The 25,886-nt window shown below is 43.0% G+C and overlaps 1 protein-coding gene across 1 annotated transcript in view; it reads right to left on the bottom strand.

The window, feature by feature from the left end:
* Positions 1-15,436, bottom strand: part of BMP6 (bone morphogenetic protein 6) — a 508,375-nt gene extending 492,939 nt beyond the window's left edge. Inside the window, exon 1 of the mRNA XM_086965002.1 lies at positions 14,548-15,436. Within this exon, the coding sequence (XP_086821128.1) occupies positions 14,548-15,025 (478 nt within the window). The 5' untranslated portion in view covers positions 15,026-15,436. The remainder of the gene's footprint in view (positions 1-14,547) is intronic.
* Between the last annotated feature and the right edge of the window lie 10,450 nt (positions 15,437-25,886).

Genomic DNA, 25,886 nt, shown 5'->3' with positions numbered 1-25,886 from the left:
TGTCCACCTGGGAGGTGAAGGATAGTTTATTGTCAAGCTTTACCCCAAAGTTGTGTACCACACTGGCAGGGGTGGGAGAAGAATGAGCTGAACTAGGCCTGAATTCAGCTTCCCAAGGATGAGTAATGCCAAAAACTATTTTGTTTTTGCTGGTGTTCCATTTAAGATTGCTCTAACACATCCACTGGAATACCGCTGACAGGCACGCTACAAACCTGTTCCTGGGCTCCAGGAATATTACATTCCCAAGTATGAAGATCTGCGTGTCGTCAGCAGATGCCAGCTTATTCCATAAAATACATGGTCACAACATCACCCTTCCCACAAACCTCTTAAATACTCAGTGTCTTTCAGCTTCATATGAACGAGTTACTGCGGTTACAGACATGCAGAATCTACACTGCCAAATTAATCACACCAAAAAGCAGTTAATAATTTGTTCCAAAAACATTTTTTAATCAGTTTTATGCAAATCGAATTAGAAAAATACTGTAGCTAGAATGAGTAATAAATCGCAGAGAGAATATTTCTTTCTCATAATCAACTATAGCCAGAAAAAATACATGTCCCATACATCTGTCATTTGTGCTGATCGCTTTTGATTTCGAAAAACAGATGTCAAGAAACAAAAACGTTTAAACTGTGATGATGCTACTTGGCCTGTTGTTCAACTTCGCTGCTATTTCTCACAGAAGCCATTATCACATCACAACCCAACTGTACTGAATTTATACATTTCAACAGCTATGCCATTTACTTATTACAGGGAACTAGAGACTTCACAACCTGATTTTGATACAGTGATAAGGACATTAGAGACAGGTTTTATACTTAGATTGCAGTTGTCCATGTATTATTAAAAAAAGTTACAAAAATAATTAAAAGACTTCAGTTGATTAGGCATGACGCAAAACCTTAAAAAAACTGAAATTCACCATTGAGATTACACTATGTAACCACAGCTGCTCCCGATGCAATGACCTTGACCACACGCATGATGTCACAGATGACATAATTGATTCAATCACTGGTTGCATCACATATCACATCAACACTGATAACATCAATGTAGTTGCAAGCAATTAGTATGTTCTACAATTTTTGGCTGAAATTGAATAAACAGTGTTGTTTCTATAATAATCGAAGAAGAAGACGTCTATAAGTTGAAAGAGTATTGCAGTCTTCCAGCAACAATTTAAGTCTAAGGAGTGCCCAATGCATGCAACTGCAGCAGTCTGTATGGTCTGGGGTCCTGATTCACACAGTCAGAAATTAAACCAATCAGGGGTATGTGTGCCGCAGTTTACATTGTATTTTTCATTACAATTCTAAAAAAAAATCCAGAAGCAATACTGGGAGGCTTGCACAGTCACATGTTCACATGAGTTGTCACGAGGAAATATAACATAGAAGCACATTTGACCTTCTAAACTTTTTGTTTTGTTTTCTCACAGGAAAATATTTTAGCTTTTGAGAAATGTACGAATTTCTGGGGGAATTCTCTACCCAAAACCACTCTAAAATGTATTTAATACTGCACCTGACAAAAGTAGATCTGATAACATGTTCATTGTGGGAAACTGCTTGCAAATGGTTTAGAAATGCCCATGAACATGTGTGTAAGTGGGTATTCATGACTTTTTGCAAGTATTTTGTTTTTTGCAGTGTTATATAGCCCGAATCAACTAGAGGCTATCAGAGCACTTTACATGAGCACCAATTGCATTACAAACGGACACATTCATTTTTAGGCACGGGGAGATGAAGGGATTTGCCCAGAATCACGGGATGTTTGAGCCTCCCGCCAGATTCGAACCTGGACCCCAATTCCAAGGTCGGCCGCTCTAGCCTTGGAACCTTATACAAATCCACTCTATGAGAAGAACTGCTCACAACGAAATTCCACCAAACTGGTGTAATTTTCAGTTTGTGTGTGGATCCTCTTATTACTGAAAAAACCCTTTTTTTGTGGAATTAGGAAGATGGATCTGCACTCATAAGTTAAGATAGTTTGCAGTTAAATGTTCATGTAAATTTCTGAATCTAGCCTTTTATACACAGACTACATCAGGAATGGCATCACTTGTGATGTCAAATTTCGAAGCACCGTTGACATTGATGAGACCACTGAATCAGCAAAAATTGCTCTTTCCACATATATTTCCTAACAGTTGAAATGAAATATTTTTGTTTGTATGTATCCTTTGTGAGAGCATCTGTACATCAAGGATGGCTCCTCTACTAAGGCGGAGGAGCGTCGCCCCACTGCTTTTTGAGCAGAAAAAAAGGGATAACAACATAGTTATCCTGTTATTTTTCGCAGGTTCGGGGCTTGGTTAGGGCGGGGCTTGTAGCATAGGGGGAGGAGTGGTTTTCTCATTCCAAGTGTCCATGACTGGTTGGGCGGCCTTCTCTGGCCAGCCGGCCAGTCATGCGCACTTGGCATTTTCCCCACCAGGACGCATTACACAGCCTGGTGGGGCACGTGCTAAGGCCCCCAGACTCCATCTGAGCGCCGATCTACGGTGCTCAGACCAATCACAAAACTGCATTGCAGCATTGTGATTGGTTTAGGGGAGCCAATCACAACTCGGCATTCCAGTGTTGTGATTGGCTATGGCGGCCTGGGTGCTTCCTGGTTACAGGACTTGCCGTTGTCGCCGGAGAAGCGGGGCAAAGACGAGACTGGCAGATGAGGTAAGTGGTATTTTATTTTTTTCTCCTCCCCCTCCCGTTAACCCCTTACCCTCCACAAAACCCCATTCACCTCCGATCAGCTTACCCGACCGAACTTGGCCCCAATTAATATGCAGTTTGAATGACTTTCTCCAGGGAAGCAGAAGCAGCCCATCATCAAATCTTAAATAGCATGACGGATGTTGTCAATTGTAGTCAATCTCCCTCTTTGAGGTATATATAAGGCACTTTATATAGCCACAACCTTTTTTTGGTAAATATCTTTCGTACATTTTTGCTTCATTGGCATGTGTAAGGGTACCACATCTGACATACATTAACAATGCAACATATCAGAGGAAGTAAGACAGATGCATTTCAATATTACATGTTCATTAGGCCTTCAAATACTGTGTACTGGGTTCGTTCGCTCCCCCTCACCCGGGGTCTCGGGAGGGCCAAAGTACCCGACCAGGATAACATATAGTACTTGTCAACAACAAACAGGGAGATCATTGTTGTACCAGAAAACAGGCAGTTGCTTTAAGTACAAGAAATAACAAATGAAAAGGAGTGTTCAATTCTATACAAGATTATCTGTTCCAAAATCAACAGATGGGTAAACTGTTCTCCAGCAATAGATAAAGTAGTCATGAGGTGATGAATAAAAGTTATTCAGGAGTCTTGGAAGTTGCTTTGAATTCAATGTTATTCAACAAATGCCAATTTGACAGAAGCAATCCATTCGGCCCAGCCAACACGTTTCGTCCAAGTGGGACTTCATCAGAGCTTGATAAATATCCCAATGTTGTCATCCACCCAGTGTTGGCTCCTGTTGTTATCTCATAAATCCTCATAGATACAATGTTGTACTACTAAATGTCTTGTTGTGCTCCCATCTTATCTTCAGCCTTTCTGTTTCCTGGTTTAAATGAGTTCACCCCTAATCAACATTAGGTGGATAATCACATTGGGCTGTAATTCCTACATGCAGAAGAGTCGCAGTATGGGGCTTGGCACCGATGGATTAGTAATGGCATATCCTCTCTGGTAGTGAGAGTGGATTTGACATTTCTGATGTGGAAATGCCATTTCGGGGAAAGGGGCATTTCTATGCTTGTAGCTCTCTGTGTGCCTATCAGCCAGTCTCCAATCCACATCTGGGTGAGGGGGCCATAAACAAGGGGCACTCAGGGGAAACTGCAGATCTCTGACTCTATTTGGCCTTCCTGGGATGGATAAGAGGGGGTGGAAATAGCACCTGCATCCCAAGGAGCAGGACCTTGGCCCTACTAAAGATATTGATCTAGCCTCCCAGGGTAGAATTTTTTATAGAAACACAAGGGGACCCGATGAGTAACCTGGGTATTGATTATTTTCGTAAACAATGGTCCTTAGGGAAATAATTAAAAGTCAAAATAAGCTATAGACCTGAATGGGTACTATGCTTTTTCTGTGTCCAGCCGAAGCGTGCAGCATAGGAAACGGAGCAACCGGCTTGGGTGTTGGACCTCAGTGATCTGGAGGCTGGCAATGGCGGGCGGGTGCTTCAATGTAGTGAAAAAGGAACGGAGTATCGAATGAAAGGCAACTCCTGTCCTGGAGGCTGCCAATGGCTGGCGGGTGCTTCAATGTAGGGGGCAACAATGTGCCATGAGTTCTCCGGCACCGTGGCAGGAACTACAGGATCTGCCAGCCTCCAGATCACTTAGGTCCAACACCCAAGCCGGTTGCCCACGAACAGGAGTTTCCTTTCATTCGATACTCCGTTCCTTTTTCACTAAAGACAGCGCACACCTACAGTGAACAGCGCTCCCATCCTTCTCAACTCCCCGGTACACCCGCCCTCCAGATACTGTGCGACGCTACTGCTCACAGAACCTACAATCCCGTGGAGAAACTTTTCTCCGTTTCCTATGCTGCACGCTTCGTTACCATAGCGGTACCCTTAATCATAAAAGGCACTCCTAATTAATTAGTCCTGATGATGATCCCTTTATTCACGGAGCTTGGGATCGAAACGTCGTCGACAATGCAAAGTAGTATCACATGTTTCAAAGTGTATAATTATTGTGGTTACTATTTGGTTTAGCTTGCTGTATTATAAGGTCATTGACAAGCTACCAAAGCTCAATTTTTTATTGCCTGTAACTTGTTTTGTTTAACCCCTCATTGTATGTTTCTTTGCCCGTCCCTTGACATCGGGTGCAGGATTGCGTCCAGTTCTCTTGTATAAATTCCTGTTATTTCTTAAAACATTGCATTATTAAATCTCCTTGTCCGGCTGGACACAGGAAATGCATAGCACCCATTCAGGTCTATTGCTTATTTTTCCTTTTAATTATTTCCATAAGGACCATTGTTTACGAAAATACTCCCAGGGTAGAATAGCAGACAGGACTAGATTTAGAGAGGGCTGTGCATTTCATAGCTGGCTTTTGAAATAATCTCATTGTCAAAGGCCATTATGGGCAGCCGCGGCCGGCAGTGGGTGTACCTGCAGGACGGTGATGTGGGGAGGGGGAGGGGCAGGGTGGGGTGTAGTAATGTATGGATTAAAGAGCTTCCCAGGTAAGTAAACATTTAAATAAATAAAACGAATTTTGTTGAGTGCACTGCATCCCCAAATGCGATGCAGTGCGCACAACGAAATTCGTTTTATTTATTTAAATGTTTACTTACCTGTAAAACTCTGCAATTCATTAATTACTACCCCCCACCCTGCCCCTCCCCCTCCCCAAGTCACTGCCCTGCAGGTACCCCCACTGCCGGCCGTGGCTGATTGTGGGTATACCTTCTGGTGTTCGGTACTCAGGAGTTTAGAGACCCTTGTGGGATTAAAGCCATACTACGCTGGTTCGACGCTGGAAATATCAACAAGAGGAACCACTGGATCAGGGGGCAGGGGGGACTACAACTGGATTATCCACAGACTTGGGGTAGCCTGGGGCTGTTGTGCTCCAGGAAGGGTGCTATCACAAGTTGGAATTTGCCTGGATGTGTCTGGCCTGCAGCTAATGGCCAACTGTCATGGCCTGGGTCGCTAAGCACTCTCCAAAGGCCGGTTGGCTGGCCTCCTGTCCATGAGATCCCAGGGACAGAAAGGATCTCCCCATTTCCACGAGATTGTACGTACCGCACAGGGTGCAGTGGAGACGGGTGGAAGTTATGGTTGGTTGGGAAAAGGACCGTCCCAATGTTCACAGTAATCACACTGTGCAGAGGCGTGGGCTCTTAAAGATCAGCGGGCCACCTTGGGTGCTAAAATGTGAGGAGTTTGAAGAGTGCTGAGGAAGTTTGCTGAGTCTGAGGAACCTAAGTTTGTGACCGGAAACCTATGCTAGCCCACCCTTCGTAGTGTTTAGTGTCCAAGGGGTTTTGAGGGATGTTTGCTGAGTCTGTGGTACCCGAGCTGCTAGCCTGGACTGACTACAGCCTCTAGATTGGGGGGACAACACTGTTTGACACTTCGGACTCAGTCCAAGGTTGCTGGCTCTCTCTCCACAGACCCATGCCACAAGGTACTCTGTTGTTGATAACGTGACTGGACCCGAGGGGTCTTGTGCTTTGTGTGCACCCACAGTTGGCTGCCTGGGCACCTCTGCCTAGGGGGGAACGTTTCTCCAAATTAGAAGTGTGCCAGCTTCTGGTGTCACAGTCTTTTCCCTAAGGGGATTATAAAGTGACATGAGCGTCAGAATAAGAAATTAAATTCTAATTTTAAATCATGCAAGGTACTAGAGTCCCATTGTTTTATAAATGTCAAATTGTTGTCTTTTACTCACAATCATGTGTTTATTTATACCTTAGGTGGACCCGGTTTCTCGTACTGGAGCTGCGCCCTGGGAGTTCTGTTCGAGTAAATTATCATGTGATGGTAAAAATTGTAAATGTTTACAGTTTAGCGGAGGGTCCGTAGAATCAAGGCTCCTCATGATTGCTGATCTGCAGGTATGGATCCCCCTCTCGTTGAACAGCTGTCTGAAGAATATGAGGCGTGCTTTCCTTAATGTCGGACATTTGCAGACCAAATGCAAAAAAAACCTCACTGGGGGCGTCGCATAACCTGCACGCTGTTGGGCCTTAGTATCTCCATGAGGGCTTGTCTGCTAAGGATGGCAGGTCTCCTAAGCATGTAGCTAATAACTTTTTCTTAAAATACACAGAATAAGTTTTTTAAAAAAAGGTATGCTGCTGGTTGCAAGGTGACGTATGTTTGAATTGTCATCCATGCATGTGATCGCCGTGAAAATTTATTTTTATCCTCCACTAGTGAGTGAGTTTTTCCTGCTGTGTTGATTGCATGGCAGAAAGTGGAGTGTGACAGATTTAGATCCCATAAGCCAACTGTATTAGTTATTTCTAATGAAGATAGCAAATATTTGTTATAGCTCGAATTTGTATCGTTAATCAGCGACCGCCATAATGTGCTGACTATAGGGCTAGACCTGTTGTTTCGTATTATATGCCAGGATTTAATTGTGTGGTAACTTCTTGCTATTTCTTGTTACATCAATCCGAATTCCAAGCGAATTTGTGCCGGTGAAGCATTACAAGGAAGACCAAAAACATGTTTGTATGTGTTATTTGTAATCTGTCCAACATTTTACTATCTTAACCGTGCATTGTCATACTCGCATAAGTTAACGTGGGAAGCAATTTTGCATGGATTACTGCGAGCAATGGTTGAAAGGAGGGTCCTTCCAGTTTTTTTACAAGTGTGCAAAAGACATGTATTAAGGTACTGCTTTTTCTAACCATATACTGCTGGTGTGTCTGAAAATTAATGCTTGTGTCGAAGTAGAAGCCTAGATATTTGTAGGTGTTGACTTCTTCTGTAGTTGCATTCCCTAGCTTAATTTTAGATGGAACATTGGAATTATTTCCTATGGACATGGTTTTTGTCTTTGTGATATTAATTTCCAGTTTATTAACTTTTGTGAATGCCGCAGTTTCCTTTATTAATCTTTGAATTCCCACCTCTATGTGACTCAGCAGCACAATGTCATCAGCATATGACAGATGAGATATGGATAGTGGACCTAGTCCCGGATCGTGTGAATTTACTCGATCAAGATGGGTGGATAAATCGGCCATAAAGAGATTGAACAGATGTGGAGCAAGCATACACCCTTGCTTAAGACCCTTTGCAGTTGGTAGTCTTCTAGATATTCTTGTGCCATCTGCCACCTTGATTTGAATCCAGATGTTAGTGTATAACATTTCAATCGCTCTCAAAAAAAATTCTTGAATGCTTCATCGTCTTAATTTAGCCCATAAGAGGTTTTGGTCCATCCGATCGAAAGCTGCCTTCAGATCAATAAAGCAGAGCTGTAGTTTTTTCTTCAAACGTTTACACTTCTCCGCAATTGATGTTACTGTTAACATGTTAATTGTGGTTCCGTACCCTTTCTGGAAGCCCGTCTGTTGAGGTGGAATCGTTTTCTTGGTGTTTGGCCATTCAAATAAATCTTCCAATATTGGTGAAGCATAGTATTTAGCCTCTGAGTCAATAAGTGATATTAATCTGTAGTTCACAGGATTTGTTCTGTAACCCCCCTTAAAGATTGGGTTCATTATTGATCCCCTCCTGCTGTCTGGAACCATGCCTGTATTTTCCACCTCTTCGAACAGTGCCGTTATTGGGTTAGCCCAATATTTTGGAAAGCATTTGTATATTGCCTGCAGAATACTCTTTGGGCCCGGTGCACTGTCACTTCCGCCAGCTTTGATCACTTTTTCCACTCTTAATTGAGCACAAGCTGCATGATCTAAAAGAGTTAGGTACTCAGGATGGGACAGTGTTTCCGTGGTATTTGTTACATCCGACTCAATAACTTTGTTAGTTTTGTTGGGTTGATGCTGCTCTTCATTAGAAAAGATTTTTGTTAGATAATCTGCCCAATCTTTCTCAGTGATGTTTGATGAGTTTGTTATTTTTGCTTCCCTGCCTATGCCATTTATTATTTTTGAGGAGGCTTTGGTATTTGATCATATTCAGTTGTAGAGTAGCTTAATACAAAACTCTTCTGTCGTTTTTTCTCTCTTCCTGCCAGACATGTTTCTTATATTCCTTTCTCAATTGTTTTATTTTTTCCCATGTAGTTGTTTGCTACATGGGAATCTGTAGACCATGCACAACAACAAAAAGTTCTCGAATCTTGGTACTGGAGTCCTTTAACACAAGGTCAGTGTTGAGGGATGTCCCCGCTGGGGCAGTCCCAGTATCAGACAGGGAAGGATTCTGTTGGGTGTCCCCTAAATTGGAACCTTTAGGTTGCACCATCATGACGCCAACAGAAGCAGCTGAAGTACAGGAACAAAAACACATGAGGCCATTTGCTACTTTCCACCAGTGGCAGCGTACCTCCTCACTGCGTGCCAGCACTGCCCCACAGGAGAAGTTAGGCCCCTAGCATGCCAGTTGACGGGACTGCGACTACCTCACAAATCATCACATAGCCTACTTGGGTAAAGGCAGAAGGTTGCACACTGCATCAGAATGTACATACCCAAGCCGGCAACGGCGTTTAGGTAAAGGCAGAGCCCCTCATGGAGCCCCAGAGGTCAAATGGTCCCTTCTCCAGTGTGAGCACCACCAATAACAGTGGGCCCTCATGGGCAGGATGGCAATCAAGCATGGGGTCTGCCAAGTATCACCCTCAGGCAGGATCACCCCCAGTGCAGTTGTTCACCCCCAACTAGGAATCTGGCAGTCACATCTGCAGGTGGGAGAGAAGTTCGACTCACCGCTACAGTCCACAGTCACCTCCCAATGGCACAGTACCACAAGCCCCTGCCTCAACCGTGCGGCTCACTGCCATGCACCTACAAGTACGCATGAATAGTAGTTTGTCCATTGTGCTTGCTGGGGGCTACACATCACGTCCCCATCACGCACCCCCCAACAGAGCCAGGGGTATGAGATCCGAAGGGAGGCAGGGGGCTCAAGAACCCTGGAATGCAGGGTCCATCATGAGGATGAGGTGCCAGGAAAGGCGCAGGCCTACGGACCTTCAAGGTGAAGAATGAGTGGCCGATTCACAACCACAGCTTGCATCCTCCCTCCAGTAATGATTGGGCTCAGGTACCTTCTTTGCTGGGTCAGTCCTCCCCTGTCCTCAAAGAAGCTCCCGCTCCCCCCTCATGCCAGGGGTGGGCAGGCCCACTCGTAGTGAGGATGAGGGGGCAGGGGAAACAGAGGTTGCAAGGTCCGCGGCATGTGTAGCGGAGGGGCGATGGGTCAGGGGCTGACTCACATTGCAGGTTCACGGCCCCCTCCTAGCAACAATGGGCTTCTCACACGGGTTGTGCTGTCTCCCATCGTCTGTGGCGTGGAGACTTTGATCACCTCATCTGCCCTAAGTCTGTCACCCGGAAAGCTATTCCTGAAGACCATAGAAAATGTAAAATTCCAAATAATTTTCAAATAGTTTCCTTTTTCTTCAAACTCTCCACGTTGTAATACCTGTGATTAAACTGACTGAATCTAAAATATCCAGATGATTCAATGCATACATTTTGGGAATCTACACCTACTGATTCCTTTGATGGCAGAGGTGGATGCAGGGCTGCATTGAACATTGTCAGTCACAGACAAGCAGTGTACATCTGGCAAAATGTAAATTACTTGTAGGTAGTGGTTCCATAAAGCATACCGTTCTTTGTCAGTTTGATCAAAATGATCCAATTAGCAGCGAGCTGGAATGTGCTGTTCTGGTAAGCAGTCTGTCCTTTGGGCTTCTCAATAAACACCGTGTATATGCTATAGGTCATCAGGCACTAAAGTTCCCTGTATGAACTGTTGTATGTTGCAACAGCTCGCAAAATTCATTAAATATCAAATGATTTCTTGTGGACCAGATTTCCTGAGTGTTCAACAAGCTGTGTTTACTCATCACATAATTTCATCATTTCAAAGTGTGTTTTTTTGGCTGAAGCCTACATAACAGCACAGCTTTTACCCAGCAACACTTACTTATAGTGCAAGTCTAGACAAAGCAGGGGGACTTTGTGAAAGAGTTTTTATAGCACTTGTTATTTAAACTGTTTCTTTTTTTAAGCATTCATGTTTTACAGATAAGTGACTAAAAGAATAAGGAGAATGTCAACTCAATAATCAAGTAACTTCCATTGCACACTTGACTCGCTAGAGGTAGTGATAGCAAGCAGGAAAGGCTTACTCCCAGGATGCTTTTGATGGATAGTGACTAAGATACAGCATAACCCAGTATAGGCAAATACCTGCTTCATCTCATGACTAGAGGCATAGTTTACAGGGCAGTATGGAATGAAAGTGTTATGTTTATAAACCCCCTAAAAAAATTCCACGACTTAGATTCCACACTATGTACATGCTTCACTCCACCTAACGCTCATCTTAAACTCACCTCTCACCTGACCCCCACCCTACTGGCATCAATGCGGCCCACGTTTTAGCCACTGGGAACATATTCGATGCATTCATAGTGTACAGCATCACTAAAAACCACTGGCAAAACAAATAGGTCCCGAAGGCAAGACCTGTTGGCCTAGCAAATACTCGTCCTAGTGAGTTGTGTCAATCAATTATACTAATTTCACTAAATTCTGCCGAACGTTTGTGCAATCAAGCGAAAACAAATTACGTGAATTTCGCACACCCCTCTTTGCCCATGTACTACCAGATGAACCAAACATGCATTAAATGCATCCTGGCCCCATGTTAAAATCACAACAGTGAGCCTGGCCATGCGGTTCCGGTTCAAATGGCGATCTTACGCCCCATCGCAGCTTTGCATTACATTTTACACCCAGAATGCATGCAGATTACTCGAGCAGGCACATTCTCCTACTGAGCTATTTTGCTTATCCTTTTGCAGTTCTTGGCAATGTAGTTACCGACGGTTTGTAATCTCCAAAGAGAATTTGACTGCTAGCTACAGCTGACACTCTGAACTAAAGTGCAGAGAAGGAGACAGGCAAGTGTAGGGTCACATCTGAACCCTGAACAACACAGTCTCTCGGAGATGTCTGGATTGTGTGTACTCAGAGCGGATTCCCTCCAGGATGAAATGGGGTTTCTATGTCCACATTCTCTTCAAACTCACCAACTCTTTCGCTCCTCAGCATTTTCTCACTCTCTTTGCTTTATTTTGTGTCTCTCTCAGTCCTAAGCCTGTTTCTTGTTCTTTGTCCACCTTTCATGCTGTCTTGTCTTTTTCTCGGTCTATTTCTCTCTAAATTTCTCCCTCTCTAGTTCTCCGCTGTCCGTCTTTCAGTGCTCCACTTTGTATTTTCTCTCTGGGGTTCTCTGTCTGGTTCCCTTTTTGCTCCATCTGTCTTTGACTGACTTCTCATTCCATATCTTACTCTCTCTTAGGGACCCTCCCGTAGCTCACATTCCCTTTCTCCAATGCTCCCTCTACATTTCTGACACTCCTTTCAGCTTTTCTTTCATTTTCTTCTTTTTCCCTTTTCTCTCTCTCTCGGACTCTCATATTATTTTTATCGCTATTTTCTCTCTCTCTTTCTCCACCAATCCTCTTACTCCGTCTATCATGTTTCCTTGTTGGCTGTATTTCGTTCTCTGTCTCCCTTTCCCACTCCCTTTCTCTATTACACCATGACGCAGGCCCGATAAGTTGTGATACGCGCAGGTCCAGAGAGTGCACTCCATTTGCTGAAAGAAAGTGGTTTGCGAGAGAGCCTTGGCGGTTGGGGGCGCGAGGGAGTTGGAGGCTTCAGCATAGTGATGGAAGTACACGTCTCCGAGCACGACAGGGGTGACGATTGTATGTCTTAGACATGCTCAGCCCATCTCAGCCAGCCCTGAACAGGCGTGCGTACTTCCCACCGTTCAAAGGATGGAGTCAGTTCATCCACATCCACCTGCCAATCGAGAAGCACACACCTGTCACATGAGAGGTGCTATGGTTCCAAGTTAAATAAAGGACGTTGGTGCCTAAAAATACCAGCGGTGGCGGAAGTGGCGTCACCCACCCTCTGACAGCTGATGACACCATACGTATGACCATTTGCCCCACCCTTAGACCTGAAGGGCAAGTGGTCTGGTGGAAACTAAGGACCACAAATAGTGCTCCTGTAGCACTGTTTACTGTTTTGTTTTGATACTCCCAAGCCCAGGTATTGGAAAGGTAGAGCCGGGACACCAAGCATCCACCCCTGACGTACATCCATGCGCACGGCAGTACTTATATGGAATTCAGAAGAAACCACGATGGGAACTTACTGAGCCACCCCCAACTGAGATGTGGAGACCGGCAAGTTGACTACTGAAAAGACTAAAAGGTGCCCTTGCTCATTGGGCTGTGTGTACAGCAGGGATTTCCCTGCCGTCCACCTACTTACAGAAAGAGGTAGACCCCAAGAGGTCTCCATGGACGCCGGTGCGTGCAGGTTAATCTGCGCAGGCGCAACGCGCACAGCGTGCCTATTCCCACTGTTGAGCAAACCTCTGGAGGCGCAACGCACATCTCAGAGGTGACAGGAGCTGTGAAAGACGGGAACTATCGCACTCACCTTCCGGCGACGCTGTGTTACCAGCACCCGCGCAGCGGAGCTCGCAAGGGATATTTTTAAATGTCTACAATAGTGCTTAATGGGAGCGCATCGTTTTATTTCATGTTTTACTTCAGCTTGCAGAACGCCCCTTTGTGTTTTTCTGCTGCCACACACAGCCCAATATGAAGAAGTAGTCATATAAACTGGGTCCAGTAGCAACCATATGCAAATGGTTAACTGGAAATTCCGCTCCTGGGAAATACCATGAACGTAAGATGACAAAGAACCGATAAGATGTGTTGAAAACAAAAAATAAACACACATTTCCTTTGATACCTTGTTTTCAAAGTACATTTATGGAGGGTGCAATTCACTTTGCTCTACTTAACGCTAAGTTCTTATTAAAAACAAAAATTCGACCAGTAACCAAATTTGAGCCAAGGTTCTGTGCAGGAAATGTCCCAGGCCCCGCTATGTGTTTATCAGCTCGAACGCAATATTCAACAATTTACGTATTCATTGTATCTGCATATATCATTTGCAGTGTCATGCGAGTGGGCGGTGAGTAGGTGATTTTACGCCCGCCACAACCTCCCAATACACATCTGAAAGACCTCTGTGGTGCAGCAACGCAGTTTATGGGTGAATGTTAATATAGAGAGTTTTTTTAAGCCACTGAAAGTCCCACAAATGCGTTGTACCTACCCACAACAACTCCCATCACAAACACACAGCATCATTGAACAGGTGCGCCCTTCACAATTTAGGAACCAAAGCAGCAGAGGCGGAGCGGGGCACCTCCATATATAAGAACAAAACACCCCTAAACGTAAGGAGGGAACAGTCCTCATCCCAACCAGGTGTATCCATCATTAATGCAGCCGTGCCGTGGCACCAATGTGTGAGGAAGGCCATTATAACAGTATTTTACCACCCAATTGATAGAAGGGGTTTTGCCTTGTTTGCATTAGGGGCCTTCGCTGCGCCACTGGTCATCACGGGTCCCTGGCACCCTTGCCACGCCATGCATCCCCCTCCCCCACCGAATGAGAAAGAGACAGCCAGCATGGCTAATGCTGCTCTTTTAACCCAGAGCACCCCGTGGTCCTCCACCCTGCTCAGGTACAGCTGGCAGGACAGCGAAGAAGGCTCACGCCCTCGGCTGCAGGGCACATGACTTGTGAATAACATGAAGTTCTCATTTCGGAATCGGTAAGGCCATTCAGTCCCCCATCCTTCACAGGTCGATAACATGAGCGTCAACGAGGTGGGTAACCATAACACCTGTTACAAAGGCCTTTAGAGAACATGGTTCACATATACGAGCGTTTTCAGTGAAAGAAACAGAATAAAGTTTGAGGGACTCACCCAGGTTGACGAAGCTCATCACCATATCGGCGTCGCTGAGGTAGGCGCTATCCTGAGGGCTGCTGAGGTGGCTGCCGCTGAGCAGGGGCTTGCCCCGGGGCGCGGGTCCCCCCTGGGCCCAGCCCGCCGGCTCGCCCTGCTCCAGGCTGTGGTAGAGGTCGAGCATGAAGAGCGGCGCGGAGTTGAGCCTGGGCGGCTGCCTCTGCTCGCCCCTGGCGGGGGGCGGCTGCGCCCCCTGCGGCCTGGGCCTGTGCGGCAGCCCCAGCACGGACAGGATCTCCCGCTGCATCTCCCGCTTCTCGTGGCTCTTCAGGCGCCGGTACACGAAGCCCCCGGCCTGGCCCTCCCTGTTAGAGCCCCCCCTGGGGCCGCCGCTGCTGTTCACAACTGCCCCGAACCCAGCCCCGGCCCGAGAGGACAGCACCAAGGAGCAGGAACACCAGAACAGCCCCCACCAGCGAAGATCAGTGCTCACCATGCTCCCCGAGGACACCACCCCGCAGCACGGATAGTGGATGAGGAAACTGGACGAAAAGCGCTTAATTCCGAGACTCCAGGAGCTATTTCTGGACTTATTTAAAAACTTTTTTTCTTCAACCTTCCCCTTAACTCCAAGGCATCAAGCAGCTAGGGGATTTAAACCCTTTCTCCTTTTTTGGGCGCATGTCATCTTTCCACCCATATAGCCCCAAGGGGAGGGGGTGAAAGGAAGAGGGAAGGCTTCCTCTTGACATAGGCTACTGCTGTAAGTGAAGGAAATCCCCGCAAAGACCCCCCCGCCAGCACACTTTCATGAGTGGGTCACACTGCCAGTAGGTGCATCATTCTGGGTATCCCGAAGAGCCCTGCGCAGTTCACCACTCGTCCAATCCAAACGCTGCCCGCTTCTTAGGGCTGGACGTCAGATACCAGGTCATTAATTATCTGCCGGGACCCCGCGCACTTAAAGGATTCCCCACACCGACGCGCGCGCTTCAAGGGCAGCGCTCCACAACCAGGAGCTGTGTGAAGACGGCAGCGAAATATCAGCTCTAAAAAAGGCAAAAATAAATACGTGAGCTTCCAACTCCACTAAGAGAAAAAAAAAACATCCCACAGCAAGCTCCTCTTTCTAGGGGTCATAGAACTTTAGCGAGTGGAAAGTCAGGACTTCAGCGATGTATGCGCCCTCTCTCTTTCCACCACATTCACTGGCTCGCTTCTTCTCTCCCTCACACTGGGTTTAGTAGAGGCATACTTCATCTAAGCTCTTGGCCGCTGCCTACTGCCTATTAGAGGAATTACACCTCCTATTTCTTCCTGGCAAAGAAGCTTACCTGACATATATAAACTTACCAGTTAATTAAGTGGGTTGAAAAGATGTGTGGGTGGGGTACCCTAAAAGGGGACAAGGCCTATGTAATTAAGGGCGTGGCTTAAAACGCGTGAAGCAAGAAGTTGTTCGTTATATTTTGACACCAGACTAGCATTTGGGTGTCTCTCTGAATTTTGTCAATGCGTCCATTCTAGAAAAAAACACACAACAGACAGATGCCTATAAAACACTAGACATATTGCCTTCACCAATGCTTGTTTCTAGAATCAAATACACGAGCTACGATTTTACTGCCTTTTGAGAAGTGACGGTAATGCCCAAAGGCCTGTTATATGTAAGGATATATTTGAATTGAAAAAAGAAAAAAATATGCTTTTTAGGATTTAAAGAATGCACAAGAACAACTTGAAATGGACAAAGTTTGGTATCTCAATTAAAGGCGAGTCTCAAACAGGCTTCGTTCATTCTAAGCCTTTGTCTGGACATCAATTCCTGTAGTAAAAAGGGAGTTATGAAGTAATAATGCTCATTATTATTTTGAAAAGATCTCAGCCATACATGACATTGAACATGCCCCATGGGGCTAGATGTTTCTATACACTAATGCTAATACATATTGTTCCATTTAATGCATTAACGTCCAAATAGTATGGATTATCAAATGTATGTAATCTTTGTCAAAAACTGAGTTCAGGACCTTCTGCATCTTCTATTTATCTGTACTGCTTTGCTGACATGTCGAAGGATGTTGAAACCCCTTTTCTTGATATTTTCTGTGCGAACAACGACCAAGGCTCTGCATTTATCGTTTAGCCCGCAAAATGAAATGTTTTCTATCCAAATTGTTACATTTTTAAAATGTTTCTTAAACTTGTATTTAAAGATTTAGCATGAATTCTGCTTTTAGATTCTTAATTCGAATATATTGTAGGGGGTAAGCAGTTTAATTGGTTTTATGGTTTTCAGATCATGTGTTTTATATTTTCGTATTGTTTTGTTTTATGTTGAACTCTTCAGAGTTTCAAATCATGAAATAAAAACTTCAACTTGATTAACGATTTAGTTGTGATTAATTAGAATTGAAAATGTTTGAAATTCTTAAAGCACGAGACTGTACATTAACTATTGCTGAGCCGTGTGCAAGAGTTAGTGGTATCCACAGGGTCTCAAACACTCCTATTCTCCCCTTTGCACCACTTTCCTCTACATTCTTTCAATATGGCCATAGCCTTAGCCGTAGCTCTTCTGGGCTCTCTACGTGTACTCTGTGGGCTTGATGGAACTATGACGACACCCCCTGGCGGTTACCAAAACTGTCTGTACCTACCTCGGAGCCCGAGCAACCTTGGCCGATGCCCGGTGGAGCTGTCCTATGTAGCTATAGAGGAGTCTGGCCCCTTGGCCGTCACCTACCCAGCCAGTCATCTGACATTGTTTTCCTCGTCTCCCCGTCTGTGTCTCCTCCCCCCCTCCCTTCTTCTCCCTCTGTGTTTCTTTGATTCAAACTGATGTAACTATGTAACCTGTAACTCGCTGATTCAAATGATATAACTATGCATCCTGTAACTCGCTGATCCTCATGTAAAGCGCTCCGATACCTCCGGGTCTAACAAGCGCTATATAAAATTTTACAAATAAATGAATAAACAAATAAATAAGCCCCTTTTCCCCCTACAATCTCCTGAAATCCTGCATCTGTATTTCTTACACATCACTTTTTGCCTCTTCATAACTGTCTTTTCATTCTCCACTTCCGCAGTACTTCCTTGCATCTCCTCCACTTCACCAACCAACACACACACACAGCCCACCCACTGACCTGTAACAAATGAGTTTTCTTTTCCTTTGGTGCTTTATATATTTTGACAGCTGTGTGCCGCCTTCAAACACATTCCTATAATTAAAATTGACCTATATGTGACCATCGACCTTTTCCCGCTGGAGAGAGGTCAGGGATTTGTTGTGCACGTGGTCTGAACACCTTTATTACACAGTGACAGCCACTGTGAGAAACTTGCATTCATAAAGACCAATTGATCAGTGTTTTTGCCCTGGAGAGATAAAGGCATTACTATAGGACCTGATTTCAACTTTTTCAAAAGGAGTTTTTCATTACTGCAGGAAACAGCACTCTGAAATTATTGGTAGCACTCTGTACTTGGTTCGATGGCCCTTGAGTGAGTATAGGCATTTTCAACTTCCAGCTGCAAGATATTCTAGCTGCGGTAACTTAATAATGCATTTTAGGATTAAGAGTGCAGTATGGATGAAATACCATTCAGAACTGTCTTTTTGTAAACATTTTCCCAAAGACTTTGTATCTGCTAAGCCATTAAGAAACACAATTCCAGTTTTCAAAGATAGATTTTATTTGCCAAATAGCATATTTACATATCAGTCCTATCTTGTATCCTGCAATATTACTTTTTTAACAAGGAAATCCATTTCAAATTGGTTAGGAACACCATGAACGTCCAGACACTCATCTTATATTATTTTTATTGTGTGTTGTATACTGCTTGGACTGCTACACAGAATCTTCAGAGAGTTCAAAGGGCAAGGAAGCCAAGAAGGAGAGGGAACAATAAGACAGAAAGGGTCAAATGCAAGTGCTTGGAAGAAGTGGTGGTCCTGCTGCTTGAAGAAGGCAGCCTGACATAGAGTCACAGGCAAAGAGCTGCGAAGCATTGAAACACGAGCCTGAAGGTACCTTCCCCATACCATTTGAATCTAGTAGGAACCAAAGAAAGGTGGTTCTGTGAAGTCTTAGGCCTCAGGTTGGGTGGTAACAGAGAACAGTCAGGGCAGGTCAGGCCTTTTATTCCACCTGGCAATTCCCCAGTGGACTGGAGCCCTGGGAGGCCGGTTTTGAAAGCCCAGGTCCACTTCTGGTGCCTCTGTCGCTTTTTCCTTCTCCCCGAGGTTAATTCCAGCAAGCATAGGAGGGTTCAAGAGCGAGGGAGGGAAAGGATAGAGAGAGGGAGATCAGAGTGAATGTGTGAGAGAGAGATAACATGAAAGGGTGGATGGAAAGAAAGAAAGAGACAGCACACAAAGAGGCAAAGGGAGTGAGGCCGGTTTGAGCATTTTTACCAGAGATGCTTTTGGTTCCCTAGTCCGACCAAGAGACCCACCCGACAGAACGCTATATAAAAAAACAATAAGCCCCTGAATACAAGCTGTGGGATGAATTTAGATCACTGTCTGCTCAGGAGTTTGCACAGCGACTGGACTTTGCATTTGCACAACATTTATCATACCACTGCTGTTTTCCACTGACTGATTTCAGCAGGTCAAACCCGGTGACATTTATCAGGGGAAAAGTCCCAGCATAAAAGAAAAAGATGCCGAATTTGATGCATTAAATACTGTTTCTGGAGGCATGCCACGTCAAAGTTATATGCGAAAAAGATGGAATAAAAGCAATTTACCGCTCTTGGTAAATAGCTCATTCTGGGCTTATGGGTTTATCAGGTGCAATAAACACCTCACCTTTTCCCCATGTAATCAGAATCGGTGGCCAAGTGCTGATTTCAAAATGCCATTTTAAAAGCAGCCAAGAGAGTGACATCAATGCTGATGATTTGTCAGATACTCTTAAGCTGAGGATGAGGTTGGTAGGTATGATGAGGCATTTACAGTGATGGAGCGAGTTTCGGAATTCATTTTATTCTGACTCGCGAAGTTTATTCCCTGTAACATGAACTAATTTATTAATGAATTGTTGCATGATTTTGTTTAATTAATTCAACCTAGAGTAAGATTACATTCACGAACATGTGGGACTAACTTTATGTGCTCTTGTTGCATTTGCGAGTTTGTCATGTAACACATGATTAATATTGTCTTGTTTGTCCTATTGTCCTTGTCACTATTAATGCGGCTGATTATTTTATAGCATGTGCTTTTATTATGTGTGCTTATGTGTTTGTCTTATGTTGTGACTGTTTATCTATCTATGTTTTGTTTGTTTATCTTTTTACTCTTTCAGATATATAAAGAATCCGGCTGGACATTGAGAAGAATGGTAGATATTAAATGTGCTGCTTTATTTGTTTGCTTCTGCTAGATTACATATATTAATGGGTTAATTATTAGCCATGAAGGGAGGGTAACAGAAGGGTTTATTTTACATGAATTAATCACCTTTTTGTGTTTGTTTAAATACTAGCTCGAGTGAAAGGTTTGAGGCCTAGTCCTAATGAAAGTTGGTTGGCCTGACGAAAAGGAGCTGAGCTCGACAGTGACGGTGTTGTCATTGGAAAACTTCCACGGAAACGTGCAAAAGCTCAAACAATAGACGTTCAGTACAACTAGCTCCGAAAGCATAAGCGTCAAGGCCAAGGAAGCGTGTAGAGGCAGCCTGGCTAAAATCCTGGAGGAAACAAGATCTGTACTTTTTAGTTAAAAGTTGCAACTTTGGGAAGCCAGTGTTGCTTCGTGTCAATGAACAATGACATAATGATGTCACAGAGACTGATGCAATGGCCTCTCGGTGGTCTGATGGATGACAACCAATTGCTTCTTTCCCTAAAAAATATCGTTTTTAGTTAGATTAGTGAGTAAGAAAGGTATAAAATCTGGCATCTTGAGGAGAGCGGGGCTGACTGTTTCCTGAGGGCGAAGTGCTCTCCGTTTTCCTTTGGACACGTACGGCATGATTGTTTAATACATTTGTTTTCCTTTACAGGTCAGAAAGCTAACATAGGGAATAGGGTTGATTTTTTCTTTCTTTAAATTGTCATTTCTGTACATTTAAAGTGCCTGACCTTTTGAGCCAATGATTTATTGAATAAAACTGATTTAATAAAGATGCTTGAAATTAATAAATGAGCTAATAAAGATTTTGAAACTTTGAAATTTTAAAAATAAAAGACTTAAAACCTCAAGCTGGCCTTGATTATTTAGCCATTACCATCAGTTTGTTCCATTGGCCTCAGTGGTCTAATTATATGTTTATTTACTTAATAATGTTTATAAAGTTTACTGCAGTTATAAATAGTGTACATATAAGTTTATAGAGTGATTAATTAGGCCACATGATTCAGCTTCATGATTTTCTGTCTTAGTACCATGGGCCTAGTTATTGATTAGTTTGGTGAGTATTAGGTAGTGAATAGTGACGCTTGTGAGACAGAATTTCTATAGTGACGCTGGATCAATTCTTATGGTAGCAGATTCCGGTTCCTATGGTAACATACATGTTACATGCAAATTACATAGGATACATGTCTAAAAATTGTTGTTAGGTTTTTCACTTGTTGTATGTAGTCAAAAGGATTTTTTCCAGCAGTGTGAAAAATTCCTGGTTATTTGCCGGCAAAGAGTAGTGTGACTGGAAGAGTTACACAGTGCATTTGTTCTGTTTCAAAATTGTGGTATAGAATATATCACGTGTTGTGGATGTACAACACAAGTTTAGGGACTTTAGATGTGACTGGTTGAATGTTATAGTGAGGATTGCCTATGAAATCGTAGCATTAAGCATAGGGACCTGGTGAGGAGCCTGTTTTAAAACTTTTTGTGAAAAGAGTAATAGGATTTATCTAAGCTTGAGAGAAGGGTAAGATAGCGTTGTCTATTCTTATTAACGTTTGACGTTCTCTGTGGTTGGTTCAAGTCCTGCCAAGATTTCGTATGTGTATGATTAGAATTTCCGTATGAATGCGCGAATGATCGTATAGAAATAGCGTTGTCTATTTTATATGGAGAGAAAGTTCTGAATGTTTGTAAAACTATCACTTTGTTAGCTAAACAGACAAGTGGTGTGTTTATTTGTAGTAACTAATTAAAATACATTGGAAAGTATTGTTTAAAAGGGCGTCGTGAAAATTTTTTGTGAAGGAGGGGTGAGTTTACGGAGTAACACGCAGAGAAGCTGCAGCGGCAGTGTACGTCATTTCGGTCCGCGCTGTGATTGGTTAATATACGTCACAGAAAGCGCACTGATTGGCTCACGTGACAGTGACGAGCTGGTACCAGATTGGTCAGTTCTGAATACTGTATTTCTATTGGTCGAGCAAGGTGGTGACGTGGCTTAACCTGATTGGCTTGTTGGTGTCTTTCACGCATGGATTGGCTGGAATAGCGGAACACCAAGAGAACATTTCGAAGCTTTCGGAATAAACAATTTTGATTAAAAACATGAATTATTGGAACGATAGTGAGATAAAGAAGCCTTTATGGTTTCAGAAAGTGAAAAATTATTTTAAACCTGACAAGAAAATTGAAACACGTGGTGGTAAATTACTTCATAAGTACAAAACACCCGCAGCCTATATGGAAGGCGAATATGGCTTTCATACTGTAATTTGGTTTGAAAATTGGATGCATTATACCAGAAATGATGGCGTATTGGCCTGGCCGGAAGATGGGTCATTTAATATGAAAGTTTTGAGACACTTGAGAGGAAAAATGATGGATCTTGTGCCGAAGCCTAGGCCTACACAATTTGAGGCATTGGTTGAATGGGAGGTTGAGATGATGGAACTTGAGCGTGAAAGCAAATGCTTGGCACCTAGAAATTCTAAGTATGTTTTAAATAGAGAAACACATGAGGACAAAGTGAGACGCTGGAGAAAGGCAGACATGTATGATGGTCTGTATCCAGTGAGAATAATGATTACTGAAGATCTAGAACAAAAGAAAGCTCAAAAGAGACTTGATGAAGAATTATATGATGCAGTTTTAGACGACATTTATGCTACTAAACGCAAACCGCCACCTTTTCAAGTAAGTTCTCAAACTACCCTGAGAGTTTCTACAGGAACTTCTCCAAGTGCACCTCCTAGAGAAGCTGAGGGAGGTTCTCCCAGATTTTTAAAATTACCTAAAAGAGTAGGGTCAATGAATAATTGTAGTACACCTAGAGAAAATAGATTTTCTCAACAGGAAAATAATTTTGTGAGAAATCAGGAAAGAATACTTGCTGACATGCCAGAAATTTCCAGTTATAATAAAGCAAAGGAAGATTTAATTCAACAATTGACAAAAAGCATGGAAGCAGTGACAGTACCAGTAACTATTGGTCCTGTCGTACCAGTTTTCGATCAGGGAGAAAATAGACATTCTGCTTTGACAGTTCCATTAAATGCAGAAATTCAGAAAGTGGCTGAAAGATTTTATTCGGAACTTTCAGAGATACATAGAGAAAAATCTAGGATGCCAAATTTAACTTTAAATGGGAGTCTGTCAGGTTCGCAAACACCATCTGTGTCAGAATCAGATTCAGGTTCATTAGAGAGAAGTTTAAACAGAATAGATTTAACTCAAAATGCATTGTCTCCAGAAGCACCTGATTATAAAAAACTGGATGTTGCAAAATTAAAAGCTGATTTAGAAGAATTAATCATTGGCACAATTGGTACCGACAATTTAAAATTGTATCAGGATGATGAACTCCTCTTTATTTGTAAGAGTATCCAGTGGAAAACGAAAAACAGCAGGATAAAAGGTTGAGAAATGAAGAAGTGGTTTCAGAATTTCCAATGAGGGAAATAGCAGGAGGAGGGTATGTGCATGTTCCTTGGTCCAGACAGGATATTCTGCTGTTTACCAATGACTTCCCTCGTTTGAGAGAGAAGCCAGTTGAATGGTACCGACAGGTAGACAGATTTATAAAAGTGTCAAAAGTTCTGTGGATTGATCTGCATAGATTCTTTGACATTGTTGTCCCATCAGATCTTTGGACAGAATGCAAAATTTCTGTGGATTGGCCAAAAGAAGAACCTGCCCGAGACACAATTACAGGTGCCCCATCAAAAGATGTTATGGACATTTATAATAAAGTAATCTATTGGCTGAAAGGAAAGATTCCTCCGAAAGAAGTGGACTGGGTTAAAATTGACAGAACAAATCAGGAACCAAAAGAATCAGTAGATTCATTTTATGAAAGGTTACTGTTAGTCTTCAAACAGTACAGTGGCTATGAAAAATTAAGTGAAAAGGACATGAGCTACTTTATTTGCAGATTTGTTTATGGCCTGAGACCTGAAATTGGTGAAATGATTAAAAACGGGATTGTGTGCTGGCAATCACTTTCAGTTGATGACATCCTGAGAAAGGCAAAATATTGCAGTGACGAGATAGATGCAAAGCAGAAAAACCTCAAGGAAAAAGCAATGTGGGCACAAGTGAAAGTAGCAGAGCAGCAACAACAGCAGTTAGCATCTATGCAGCAGCAGAATCAAGGCAAATTTAAGAATAATTATATTAATAATAACAAGCCTAAATTTAATGTAAATGTTGAAGAGCTAAAACAAAAGCTCCCATGTTTTAATTGCGGTGAGATTGGACACTGGAAGCGCAAGTGTAAAAACCCGCCCAGAAATTTTAAAAATAATTCATTAAATCCACAGGTGCAGTGTGAATTAAATCAGCAGCAACAGCTACAGCAACAGTTAAACGAGTTAAGTCAGCAACGACAGCTACAGCGACAGGTAGCAAATCAGCAGAGCCAGATTCAGCAGAACCAGATACAGCAGAGCCAAATTCAGCAGAGTCAGGTACCACAAGCACCATTCCCTAATAGTGCTAATGCTCAGAGGTTTACACCTGAAACAGGTTTCTGTGGAGGTAATCAGGTAAATAATGTGTCAAGAGTTAACATGACAAATGCTTCTCAATTTTGGCTGAAAGATAAAGAAGAGAGTGATTCATCAGAAGATTACTCATGACGGTGCCTGAGAGAGGAAGAAGAGTGTGTGCTTGGACCTACTCTTGAGGTAGATCAGTCTGGTCCATTTGTAATTTCCGATAAACACAGATTTCTAGTTTGTGACAGCAGTCCTGTGAATCTGTTGGGTCGTGATATATTATGCAAAATGAATTGCAAGATATATTGCTCACCAGATGGCATTGAAATGCAAACATCAGAAGAAGATGGGCTCTATAAATTAACAATGTTAATGGTTGATGAAGAAAAAACATTACTGTTTCCTGTTTTTGATAAAAATGATTTGCCAGAAGAGCTCAAAAAGCCAGTTAATCCAGAAATTTGGGACCTAACTGGGAATCACATGGGTCTTATGAAAAATGTTTATCCAGTAAAAATTACTGTGAAGCAGGGAATAGATTTTCCAAATGTTCCTCAATACAAGATGAAAGCTGAGACAATTGAAGGTGTCATTCCAGTGATTGAAAAATTCATAAGTCAAGGTGTGTTAAAAGAAATTGAGAGCAGCCCATGTAATTCACCGATTATGGGTATTAAAAAGCCAAACGGAACATATAGAATTATTCAAGACCTGAGGAAAATTAACCAAATTGTTGTTCCATGTTGCCCAATTGTTCCAAACCCTGTGGTAATTCTTTATCAGATTCCACATGATGCAGAATGGTACACGGTCATTGACCTGTGTAATGCCTTCTTTTCAGTTCCATTGCATCCAGAAAGCCAGCAAATTTTCGCATTTAGGTTCCAGAGTCGTATCCTAGCATGGTGTTGTATCCCACACGGGTATACTGAGAGTCCATCTATCTTTAATCAGTTATTAAAGAAGTCTCTGGAAGATCTGATATTGCCTGGTAATTCTACACTGGTTCAGTACATTGATGATTTGCTTGTAGCAGCAAAAACACGAGAAAATTGTGTTACTGATACCATTACTCTTTTAAATCGATTGGCAGATGAGGGACATAAAGTGTCACCTGCAAAATTGCAGTTTTGTAAACAAGAAGTAAAGTATCTTGGTCACAGAATTGCAAAAGGAACAAGAAAAGTGACAATTGAAAGAATTAAAATGATTCGAGCAATTCAACCACCGACAATACAAAGACAGGTCAGAATGTTTCTGGGAATGGTTGGTTACTGTCGACAATGGATTAGTGGATTTTCAGTGATTGGAAAACCACTCCAAAGATTAACAAAAGCTGACGTAAAAGATCCAATCAGATTGTCAAAAATTGAACTGGAAGCTTTTGAACAATTAAAAAGAAGCCTATGTGAAGCTCCAGCTCTGGGTATGCCAGATTACGAGAAAGAATTTGAACTCTACTGCAGTGAAAGGGAAGGATGTGCATTATC

Source organism: Lissotriton vulgaris, chromosome 4_1, assembly GCF_964263255.1.
Source record: "Lissotriton vulgaris chromosome 4_1, aLisVul1.2, whole genome shotgun sequence".
NCBI lineage: Eukaryota > Metazoa > Chordata > Amphibia > Caudata > Salamandridae > Lissotriton > Lissotriton vulgaris.
This window is presented reverse-complemented; position numbering and strand designations above follow the sequence as displayed.